Source organism: Gallus gallus, chromosome 6 (genome assembly GCF_016699485.2).
Source record: "Gallus gallus isolate bGalGal1 chromosome 6, bGalGal1.mat.broiler.GRCg7b, whole genome shotgun sequence".
NCBI classification, from domain to species: Eukaryota; Metazoa; Chordata; class Aves; order Galliformes; family Phasianidae; genus Gallus; species Gallus gallus.
Window position 1 is genome coordinate 2479799 of NC_052537.1, and position 12810 is coordinate 2492608.

Sequence of the window (12810 nt, forward strand, 5' to 3'; positions counted from 1 at the left end):
AACTTGGAAAACTACAGCCACATCAAAGGGAACCCTGTCCATTGCCTACTTTGTTTAGCTGCTCAGGTATAGAAAATCACTTCTCCTTAATTCCTTAAAAATACTGGTTGGTTTTAAAGAAAAGAAGACAACAAGAGTCTTGCCTCAGCCACAAACATAATCACTTTCAAACCAGTCGTTTTCTGCCTGCAGCATTTCTATTTTAAATTGCAAAATAAATACATAAATAAAGTAAAATCCTTACAGATGTGAAGACCTTCTTGTCAGTTATAGTGCATTTCACATGCACAAACAGTGCCACAGGCTGTGCAAGAACTAAAGAAGAGAAAGATCACCTTTAACAAGAGAAGAGTTAATCATCAGGTCTGCCAGCAAGAATGAATTATTTGTCTTTATACTTCACGAGGCTCCTACGTACTGGTCAATTGATAACTCCCTGTCTGCTCTAGGAGGAAAGAAAGCCTTGGTGAGAAATAATGGAAGAGCTAACTCTCCCTTAACACCATCTTAATGCAAATTTAAGGCTTTGCAAACAGGTAAGCAAAGACAACAGTCCCCCAGCTCTGTGTACATAGCACACACCACTGAGAGGTAGACAATGATTAGTTCAGCTTCATTTACAGATTTTTCTTCCAAATAGGTGCACAGACACGCACCATTTAAGTCATAACACTTGATGTTTTGCATTTGCACTTTCTCAAATCTTGTAGAGATGCATTTGAGCCCATGTGGCTGCCACTTTATTGTTGTCAGTCTTTATCAGCTGGCAAATCTTTGACAGCAAGAATGTTATATACAGTAACATATATATACATACACAATAGCGTGACATGAACAGATTTGACTAAAAAAACATATTTACTTTTCCTAAATGTTTGCAAACAGTTATTCAAGAGAGTACAGGAAAGTAAATTAAGAATACTTATTCCACCCTTTGAAGCAATTTCCACTCTGTCTAACAGAAGCTTGCCTAGTGTTTGCAAAGTTATAAACAAATGGGTTTCTGAGAATGAACTTCTCTACACTGTCTGGAGCAACAGCTTATCTTCCAACTCCAGGGAAAAGAGCATTCATAACAGATTATTCCTTGATTCTGTTATTGAAAACAAATCACTTTTGTCATTTTAACAATTGTTATTTTCTCCTCATTGTTTCTGAGGTAAAATCTAGACAAAACACAGATTTGTGTTACAAATTATGATGTACAAATCCAGAGGAGAAAATGTGAAATTTGTATTTTTTTATTTTAAAATCTGAGCATGTTTCACTTGTGATATAGCATCCTTAACCACTGATTTCCATTATCCCATCCATACAAGTAGGAAAGCTAATGAAAGCAGCCTACACATCGCAAAAAAAATAAAACAAAATAAAGTACATTATAGTGTTCCTGTTAGATAGTGTGATCATGAGTTAAATAAGGCTAAGAACAGCCCAGATTGCTAGCTTCCTAATGGAGGACCTTGAAGTAATTCCAAATTTCCTCAGCTATCCTCAGATGTTGAACTTTACATTAGCCTATTTTCTCAGCAGTTATTCCTTTTAAACCCAAGAGCTTTAACTGTTTGTTTGATATTATCAGCAGTGATTCTGAAAAATACTATTAAAGGAAACAGTCCTAATTTCCTGAGAAAACTAGAAAGTATGATAAATGCAGAGGTACTTAGAGAATGTTTAAAAAGATGATGACTTCTCAATCCAGATAACATAATTACACTAAAAATAAGGTCATGCACTCAGAGAACAGCAAAACAAACCCCACAACATTGCTATTACTTGAGACTTTGCCAGTTGGAAAAACACAAGAGGCTTATTAGAGGTTTATTCTCCACTCTACCAATTTGTGCTCCCATGAACAGTTTGACCCTAAGAGGTATGAGCTGAAATGTCAGTAGAGCAAGGAAGTATTAATAACACCAAGGAGGTTCCTGTGGTAACTAGTGGCATGTAAGTTGAGCTTAAGTTTGGATAGCTTACTTATGAGCAGAAGAGTAAGAGAATAAGCTAGCTGTAATTCAAGTTCTATTTTAAGTACCTCAGGAGAATAAATGCCATCACAATTGCTAAATTCACTTGGGCATGCTGGAACAAAGAATGGATGCAAATAGGATCAGATATGTTTTGACTGAGAAAGATTTCTAAGTATTATGGTGAGGTTCTGAATTCACTTCAAGAACAGTAGTAGCAGGTCAAAATACAGCCAGCTCAATTTCAAGAGGGCAAAATCAGTTTATAACAGCAATTATGGAATATGTGTGTATATATATATATATATATATATATATGTATATATATGTATATATATATATATATATTATTACTGTGGCCTCAGTTCCCAGGGGATGAGAGCAAGTAAGCCAGGAGGTCATTCCTTGTCTTACAACTCTGAGGCAGGGCAGAAACCAATCAGCAGCGTTCCAGGCTTTCTGATATGGGCACAAAATATACACTTTATGCATTAGAGGCTTCAATAGAGCTGGAAGAGTTAATTTTGAGTTTGTGATTCTATTAGGAACTCAGACATTCAAGACTTAATATATCACAGGTTCCAAATTGCATCTCCTGGGACTTGGAAAGCTTGGAACTTGTCAGCTTCAATGCAATTTGTTTTTCCAAATCCAAATTGTTTTTAAAAGAGTGTTCTCATTTTATATAGCATTAAACACAAAAAAACAGCAATCCTTCACCATTCTGATGAGAACTGTCTGCCATAATATTTATTATTTACTAAAGCTTGACTGTTTGAGAAGAGGAAGTCATTTTTCCAAGTCTACTTAGGTAGCTAAAGTTGCTATTTTTTGAATTCAGGTCTGAAAAAAGACTGATTACGTCAGCTATGCAGAACTTGGCTTACAAAAAATATATATATACATATTTCTTATCAACCATATGGTTCATGAAGTAATAATGTAATATAGGATCAATATCAGCTCCATTCAAGTCAAGGGGGACAAGATTTCATCCCCCAGAATCTTCTGTTTTAGGAACACTGCTTCAAATACTCCAGAATTGATGGATTTAGAAGCTTATGTAAAGAAACAGTGCATATGACTGAGTAAAGTAACTAATTTAACAGGTCCTTACAGAAAATATCTATTACAAACAAATACACATTAAATAAAAGCAAGGAAATCTTAGTCTTGATAATCAGAATTCTAGAGAGAAAAAAACCCACAAAGTAAAACAAAAAAATCTGCTGTTTCCTGCTCGAGAGGAGGGAAAAGACAATGCACATTTGGAGACTTTCTGTTAATAATCTTCAAGTCTTCACCACAGATGCATTTTTTAAATCATCCTATATAATATCACCGTTTGACGAGTACTGTGAAGATATGTACACACTTGGCTGTCCCATAAATCTGCCTTTCATGCCATCTCTATTACATCACTCAAACTGAAAACAAAACCTTTACTTACAAGAATATCACTGAGAGTTTGCACTTGCAAATTATATCCTATTGTCTCATGCCTGCAGCTACTAATAAGCCTGGGGTTTGATTGTTTTCAGCTGAATGCCAGAAGACAGCAGAAGGATTTTTCCTCCATGCATCTGAAGCTGACAGCCAAACGGCCTGGCCACAATCCAGAACTATCCTGTCCCTCTCTGAGCAGACAGACATATCTGCATGCATATGTGCCTGTGCTTGTGTGGGTGTTCTCCCACAGATATCTACACAAACTTAGGGAGGGGCACACAAGCAGGAAAAGGAAGCTGTAAGGGAAGAAAGAGGTGTCCATGCTCTCACTGACGAGGGAGGCAGTAGGTCTACACTATGTCCAGAGACATTTCCAAGCAGAAAGGTTATTTTAAACAGGGTTGTACTGATACCATACTGGACAGGGACTTTGGAAAAGTGACTTCCGGATTTCTTCAGAAATTTCTAAGACAAATTTTCTCAAGTTTGATGCACAGTAACAACCACCTCCATGTTATGTATGCGTGCCTATATATACACACACAGGGACGCAAACAGGTATATACACATATCAAACTTTGTAAATACAAGACAGAAATAAAATACACGAAACAATTGCAAAATTGAGCATAAATAATGAGAAACAAAACATTTTATAATGTTTACACACATATACAATGAACACGAGTACACACAGTGACAGCTGCGGCCTGCAGGGCTGGGGGGCCTGCCTGCTGACTGGCAGCCACTGGGCTCTGAGGATGAGAGAGAGCAACTCCTACTCTGCTCATTGTGCAGTATGCCTGCTCTTACCATACAAAGAGCAGTTTGTGGGAATCACATCCCACTGTGGCATCTCAAGCAGGATTTTGCCTGAGCAGTGCAAGACTGACTCAGGAGACAAGCCGACCTGTTGTAACCATTTACGGCATAAGCCAGGGGGAAGGGGGGGGGGTGTCAAATTATATGTTTCCTTGGAAAACAATATAAATCATTAGACCACACAATGTGATTCTCTTCTGCTGGTGTTTCATGTAATCACCCCCGTCTGTGGCTTTAGGAATACGACAGAGGAGGACAGTAATTTTGAAGAGGTTTAAATATGCACATTTTTCTGTAATCATTGGTCTGCATCTGGGAGAACAATGTGTTTCCCACCCAGGGCAGTGCTTCTGGGACAAGTGGCAAGAAGCCACTTCCCCGCTAGATTTGCTATTGCCTTGCCTTCGAAAGCACATTTCACCACTTCAGTTAACTGTGTCAAATGAGATACCACATGAGTGAGCTCTGTGCAAATTGCCTCTCACAGCAGTCTACGTACCGTGCTCAAACATCACCTTCCCTAACCTCCGATTGTTCTCTGTTTCTTTTCATTAAGTCTATTCAGTTCTTCTCTCTAATATCTGTGTCTTGGCTGACTGTCAGCTGACTTCTCCTTGCCCCTTTCAACGATCACAAGACATTAGTCCGCTATCTGCGCTGCACAGCTGAAACAGAAAAGCTCTCAGTCAAGTGAAAAGACTGCAGCGCACTACCTATGCTACTATTTTGCTTTCCCTTAGCTACTCCATACTGTCTATTTCTGAGGAAGATTTATTTCCCAAATTAATTACACGTATGTAACCAGTCTTTATACTGAAATCCACATGAGCTATTTCCTCCATTACAAGCCAAGAGACAGATAGAACTGCTTGCCCCTATCTCTAGATAAACTCTACAAACAACCCTTTTCCTCTCTCCATACACCACATAACACATTTTTCCTCTGCCTCCCCAGACAGACTAAAGAGTCTACAGCAGCTGCACAAAAACCTGCACCAAATTTTCTTGCTCTTCTTAGAATGAAAGACAGAAATTAGCAATTGTGTGTTTGCTTATTTTCTGTGTTGACTTAATAAGGTGTATTTAAAAAAAAAGACTTTTATTTCAAACCCAAACACTTTTCATCCATTCTGATTACTCCAACTGCTTTTCTTGATATACTCAAACCTTGCTCACAGAGCTCTGCCTCTATGCTGGGGATGGAGGCAACAGCTCTCACCCTACATGTTCTCAAGAACTGTAACCTCATGCCACGTGCTGTGAGAAATTAACAAGCAATGAAGTCCTCACTAGCTTTCAAAAGCCAAGACAACCAGCTTGCAAAATGACTTTCTACCCCTTCTGCCCATGTAATTACAAAAGGGAAGGTACTTTTTCTTAGCATCAGTAAACAGGGATGAATAGCCTTTGCAATCCCCAAATTCTCATTCAGCATAACTGCAGATACATAGTTTCATTTATGTATAAAACTACGCATATGTACGTACATACCTTCCAAATAACCTCCATCACAAGGTACAGCTGCTATCCAAGCCAAGTGCCAAAAAATCATCAGAAAATTTATCCTTGCTCAAAAAACAAACAAACAAAAACCAACCAAAACAACTATCCGGAATATCTACATAGTTCTCATTTCAAGTTTCGCTACTGAAATCCTTGATGGATTAAAAGAGACTAACAATTGTAATCCAAGGATGGAATTGATGTAACAAGGGGAAACAGCTTTAAACAAAAAGAGGGGGAGTTTAGATTACACATTAGGAAGAAGTTCTTTACTCAGAGGGTGGTGAGGCAGTTGAACTGCCTTGGTTATGGATGCCCCATCTCTGGTGGCATTCAAGGCCAGGTTGGATGGGGCTCTGGGCAGCCTGATCTGGCAAGTAGCAACTGTGCTCATAGCAGGAATTGGAACTGGATGATCTCTAAGGCCCACCCCCAACCTAAGCCATTCTGTGATTCTGTACTGGATTTTAAGTAGTTTTATTCATGTAACTTAAAATCAGCTAGGATATCAACAGTTTTGTCAGGCTTCACAAAGACTTGAATCATTCTCTGTGACTAGTGAGCATAATTTACTCAACTTGAACATTTATTAAATAACTGAAGAACAGGCTCAAGTCCTGCTCTTCAGTTACACTTCCGAGCAGTTTGGGAGACTGCTGTAAAAAACTCCTAAGCTTTGCTATTTCATCCCATTGCCATGGAAGTCTCATAACCTGTCTCAGATGAATAATTGTGATTATAACTGAAATAAACTGAGATGTCTTGTTTTTATCACTGCTTGAACTACTACTAGAGAAAATGAGGGACTTGGGAAAAAGAAAAAAAAATGTTACAAACATCTATCTGATACAAAAATCAAAGAAACTTTGATGTTTTAAGTAAAGTGACCGCAACTGAAAACTGGGTTCAAATTTTTATAACCATGTTTTTAATGCAAATAGGATTTCAAATGTATGACTAATTGGTCTCATTAAAATCACCCTTTCAAATTTACATATGCAAATGTTCGCCAAATTATCCTTTATCTAAGTAATTATGTCACCCTAACTTACATGATCTATATCATATATGGTAGGGATAAGATGGAAAAAATGATAAACTGTTTCTGATCAATCCGCACAAGCTCTCCTCCTTGAGTGATCTCATTACAAGCTTGGGTACAGGGAGAAATTGGGAACAAGGAGTCAACATTCCTCCAGTGTTGGTGTATCAAAGGTGAAGGATCAATACTATGCAGTATTTTCAGAGCAAAGCAAACCCTGTCAGCTTTACCACAGCTTGCATCCTCTTAAAAGAACTAACAATGCATTGCAGCACCAAAGTGCTTCTAGAAGCTTCTATTATAGAAATACCTTCCTTCTCTGTTCCAGCCAGGTCTTTGACTCTGAAATCCTCTGTGCCACATATATCTCTGAGCTGAGGAAGCAGACTCAACATTAGGAGCCCTCTTTGGTGGAAAAGAGCAATAACTGAAATTTATTCCCTTTTCTGAAGAGAGCAGTAGCAGTGGGGATAGCTAAGATGGTACTGGGAAATGCCTTTCCATGGCACTGTGATGCCCTATCTAATGCTTCAGAACAAACATCGGAGGACCATCCACCACAATTCCCCAAGCTCAAGGAACCTGGCTGGTTTGCATGCAGTTCTTCACAGCTGCAATTCCTTCTGTGCAGCCTCTATTATGTAATAACCAATCTGCTCCTCAAAGGGTAGTTTTACAGCCTTCTCCAAGACTTCAATTGAGGATGCTTTGGAGAGCCTTTTATGCTACTTCATTAGTTCTACTCACTGTAAGGGGAGATGAATCCTGAGTAAATGACCCCCTTTAGAGATCAGTGCTTTCGTTAGAAATCTACTGAAATTAGTCTTTTCTCTTTTGTTTGCAATAAGTGCTAGGCCAGGCCTAGAAGAAAGACTAGTTAGAAATAGACAGCAGTTATCAGTTTTCATTAAAAGATTGTCATTAGATCTTATCTTTTTTTTTTCCTCTGGGAGAAAAGTACTGCAACAGCTTTAATGAGTATCTTGGCAGAAGAAATCATAATTTAAATGAGAGGTGTTATGGTTTTGGCTGGGTTAATTTTCTTCACATAGGCTTGAACAAAGCTGCATTTTGGATTTTTGATGAAAATGGTGGTGATAGCACACCAATGTTTTAGTTGTTGCTCAGCAGTGCTTACAAAGAACCAGGGACTCTTCTGCTCTTTGTGCTGCCCTGCTAATGAGGGGCTGGGGTACACAAGAGGCTGGGAGGAGACACAGCCAGGACAGGTGACATCATCTCAACCAAAGGGATGTCCAGTGCCAATTATGCATCATGCACAGTGATAAAAGCTGAGCTAAAAAGAGAGAAAGTGAGGGGAAGTTTGGAGTGATGGCATTTGTCTTCCTGAGAAACTGTTACACGCGATGAGCCCTGCTTTCCTGGAAGGGACTGAACATCTGTCTGCCAATGGGAAGTAGCACATGAATTCCCTGTTTTGCTTTGCTTGCACATGCAGTTTTTGTTTTATCTAGTGAACAGATTTATCTCATATTTCTTGCACTTCTGCCTTTCTGATTCACTCCCGCACCCCACCTAGGGAGAGCAAGTGAGTGGCTGCGTGGTACGTAACTGCCTGCCAGATTTAAACCACAGCAAAATGACATTAATATCTAAAAAATAAACTCTCCATTCTTTGGGGTCTTCTCTTCATAACTGAGAGCTGTATGCACAGTGCACCTCTGCTGAATGGATGACTTTGGATAATCACAAGTGACCTGAAATAACAGCAACGTAATACAGAAAAAGCTGAATCTTTACCATCGTTGCAATCTCTCCCATAGGGGCTAGAATTCTTTGTTCCACACTGTAAAATACTGTTTGTGTTGGTAATAATTTTATCTTGTCTAATTTAAAAGTTCATATTCACAGGGTTTTTTTGTTTAATGAAATGGCTCAGATAGCCAGCAGCTTCTTCCCAATACCAGAGAAGAAGTGGGTGGGTGCTAATTTACCGTTACTCAAACTAGTAACTTCCTGTGTCTCTGACTGCTATTATTCCTTTGCCTGTGACCAAGCCACTTAATGAAGTGAAATTAATTTACATTAATAGGAAATTCTCAGAACTACATGAAAGCACAAGCTTTAATATGGAAAGAACAAATGGCCTTTTCATGCAAGGCTGACCACAAGCATTGTAAAGAAATTTGAAAAGACTTTATACCTTTTAATGTAGGTATGGTATTAGCTGAAACAATATAATGCAGTAAATGTGATAAATCATCAAATACCTCTTAGAAGCAGAAAACACCAACACCATTTTCTCCTTTTGTCACTCAGCATAATTTTCTCATTTACATATAAATGTATGACACATGAATTTTGTAAAGATAAACTAACTTCTCATCATCCTTCAAATCCTTTCTAACAGTTCTATCACTGTACCCATGACAAATTGACAATAGGAAACCAGGAACAGGGAGGTTTGACATTTATTTTGCTTATTCCTCCTTTGCCAGTGTATGCATCAGCACGCATTAGAATTGAAGTAAATGTGGTTATCTTAAATGGCAAAATATAGGTCCATTTTTTTTTTCCTCAAAAAACATATTATCTATAAAATTCTGTAAAAGGTTAAAATCGTAACTCAAACACACCATAGTCTTGTATTTCTTTTCATGTAGGAAAAGCATCCCTTCCCTGCCTCTGCCCTAAAATACAAATGGAGAGGAAGAAGAGAGGGAGAGGAGGAAGAGAGGCATGCAAGAGCCACAATAGACATGACTGATATTTTTCAAAATAAATTTATATATTTGAAACAAGTAACATGTCTAATTCTTCCTTTCTACATAGCCCTAGTATTTCCTTTATTGTGCTTTATATGCTGGACTCTTACATCTCTTTTTCAAGCCCCCTTAGATCCCTTGGTTTTTAACTAGGCACTTAACACAATATTTCAGTTCATCTGGGTGCTACGTAAAGACAAAAGCCATCACACAAGCATTCATGTATTCACATACTCTTATTGCACATACATGGTGGTAACATTCAAGTGACAAATCAAGAATATTCTTCCACTTTTCTCACCTTCTCCCCAAAATGACAAATCTGAGACTTCTGGTGCATTGTCACAAGCTGTAGCTTTTTCTGCTTTGCTCTACCCTCCTACCAAACAGTGGGGAGGGGGGAGAACAGGATAAATATTTTACCTTCAGAACACATCAGCTGGCAACAGGAAGCTGCAGAGACTCTTGTACTTTGGAGCAGAGCTTGTCTTGCCTAGTTACAGGTTATCTCCAGCTAAGGTCAACTTATCACTAAAGAAGTCTTGACTTTGCAAATACGAATCAGTTAGAAACTAATGTGTTTTCCTTTGTTAAAGGAAAACCTGAACCCTTTTTTTTTTTTTTTTTTTTTCTCCAGGCGATAGTTACCGGTTCATTGAATTACCTCATAGAAACCGGGTTTGCTTCATAGCAGCCTTAGAGATTCTTATTCAAGGTCTGGGCTACCACCCTAAGGTATAACAGCTCTGAAAGTTAGAAGTGGTTTCCTCTGTGCTTATAGCTTTTCTTGCACACTTTTACTAAGGAATATATGTATATAATCTGAATCAGTAGAACAATCCCTTGCCTTTGTCAGAGAAAATATCTATTCAATACAGATGCAAATTACATAGGACAACTGCTTTGGCAGTAAGGCAATTATGTACTCCTTTGCAAGCACAATGCAAACTCAAGGCTCTTTCAGGTCCTTAAGCAAACTCAATGACTTACAAAGACAGAAAAAGTGAGATATGGGAAGGAAGGTCTTTACAAGATACCAAGTGATGCCTAGGTAAGAATAATTCAAAGAACTCTTTTCCCCTGTATTCATCTGCTTGCTCAAATAAATTGAAAATCTCCTCAGTCTACTTGGTATTACAAATTCATTCTTTCAAAAACATTTCAGGACTACTGGTTTGATTCTGTCACTATCTGGCAGTGCATCTAAATCTTCAGTAACTCAAATGCAGTACTGATGCTACCCCACTACCCACTAAAGCTGAAGAGCATGTTTTGGTTTTACAATGTGTTCAAAGCAATTTTTCCTCAGGAATCATCCTAGATGAAAATGAATAATCTTCAGCTACCAGACAACACAGCTCAGAAAAAAATATATAATGAATAATAATTCAGCGCTATGAATAAATTAAAAAAGACAACAGAATCTAACCTAATGGTCTTAGTGGATTCACACCACTTTCAGCATTCTCTTAAAGCAGCATTTCATAGAACCATAGAATGGCCTGGGTTGAAAAGGTCCACAATGCTCATCTAATTTCAATCCCCCTGCTACAAGCAGGGTCATCAACCACCGGACCAGACTGCCCAGAGCCACATCCAGCCTGGCCCTGAATGCCTCTAGGGATGGGGCATCCACAACCTCCTTGGGCAACCTGTTCCAGTGCATCACCACCCTCTGGGTTAAAAACTTCTTCCTAATATCCAACCTAAACCTCCCGTCTCAGTTTAAAACCATTCCCCCTTGTCCTATCACTATCCACCCTCATACACAGCCATCCCCCCTCTTGTTTATATGCTTCCTTCAAGTACTGGAAGGTCACAATGAGGTCTCCCTGGAGCCTTCTCTTCTCCAAGCTAAACAAGCCCAGTTCCTTCAACTTTTCCTCATAGGAGAGGTGCTCCAGCCCTCTGATCATCTTATTGGCACTCCTCTGGACCCACTCCAAGAGCTCCATGTCCCTCCTGTAGGCAGTATTCCAGGTGGGGCCACACAAGAGCTGAGTAGAGGGGGACAGTCACCTCCCTCTCCCTGCTGGCCACCCCTTTTTTAATGCAGCCCAGAACACAGTTGGCCAAAAATGAGCATTTGCTAACATACTTCTCACTGTGTATACATTAAAAAAATAAAAAGAAAAAAATGTGTTTTGATCACAAAAGCAATCCATGTCTTTGACATCCTGTATGACATGTGAAGGCTACAGGGATGAAATGTAGGTATGCCTATTAACAATATGCTTGCAAATACTACTACTTTAGTAAGCATGGTGCATTCATTAGAGAAAAAATAAAAAAAATCTAGTACTCTGCTTTACCTTCTACACAAAGTACATTTTCTATAATAAACATAAATAAATAACAATAAAAACTCTAGTTGAAGGTGTTTTTACAGGGTACATGAGTATGCATTTCAGCAAATATATTGTTATGAAAATAAGCAGCTTCCTTGAGATCACCACACACTATTTTAAACTCCTTGACCTTCCCAGATTTTATTTTTAACCTTGAGCAGGTGATTCAACATCTAAATACTTGGTTGCCCAGAATAAAGGCAGATAATAATGCTTCCTTAGATCATAAACCTGCTATATGGGTAAAGTTTATTAATGTTTGTAATACTCGGAAACTACCAGGGCGAAACTCAGAAAACTACTGAAGATACAAATGCATATTTGGGGGTACAAAGTTCTCATTTTAAATTTAAAGCTAGAAACTTTAAAACATTTACCATCAAAAAATAAATTAAATAAAGGGAAAAGAAAACAACTTTGTCTGGAAATTTTTATATGTAAAAGTTAAGAGTGTATGACTCATGTTATGATTTGCCCAATAAATTCTCCATGGAATTGCACTTTGATATAATGTGGGCACCAACCACCACTACTAGAAACTGATCATCTGATAGCATCTGATGGTTGCTCAGGAGGGTCATGAGACACAGAAGCCTGGAAAGCCATAGCAGAAGAAGGTCACTTGTGAGCAGTACTACAACAAAAAGCAAGACTGGATTGAAGGAAGGAGAATCCAGAATCATAAACACAGCTGCATAGAGCACAATTGCTTGTGACCAGAAATCATCCGCAGGCAGTTGCATGTGATTTCTAATGAGGAAAGTACAACGTATTTAGAAATCCAGGTAGAGCGGGTTGGTGTTGCTTGTTTAAATATCCATGCAGAAGTCAGGAGGTTCTTCCTGAAACTAGGGTCTCTGAGCCTCAATAAAACTCTGAGACTAGGACTTATAATAGAAAAGTTGATGCCAGCTTCAGATCTTGCTCAGTGAAAGTGAGTGCCAGGGTATGTA

General features: G+C 38.6%; 1 protein-coding gene across 8 annotated transcripts in view; it reads right to left on the reverse strand.

Moving 5' to 3' along the window:
* The window catches only part of GRID1 (glutamate ionotropic receptor delta type subunit 1), a 522559-nt gene that overhangs the window by 139758 nt on the left and 369991 nt on the right, over window positions 1-12810 (reverse strand). Inside the window, exon 1 of one of the 8 annotated variants that reach the window (XM_040702931.2) lies at window positions 9811-9986. The exons of the other annotated variants lie outside the window; for them this stretch is intronic. Within the exon in view, the coding sequence (XP_040558865.1) occupies window positions 9811-9849 (39 nt within the window). The 5' untranslated portion in view covers window positions 9850-9986. Of the gene's footprint in view, window positions 1-9810; window positions 9987-12810 lie in introns of those variants that run through there. 8 annotated transcript variants of the gene reach the window in all.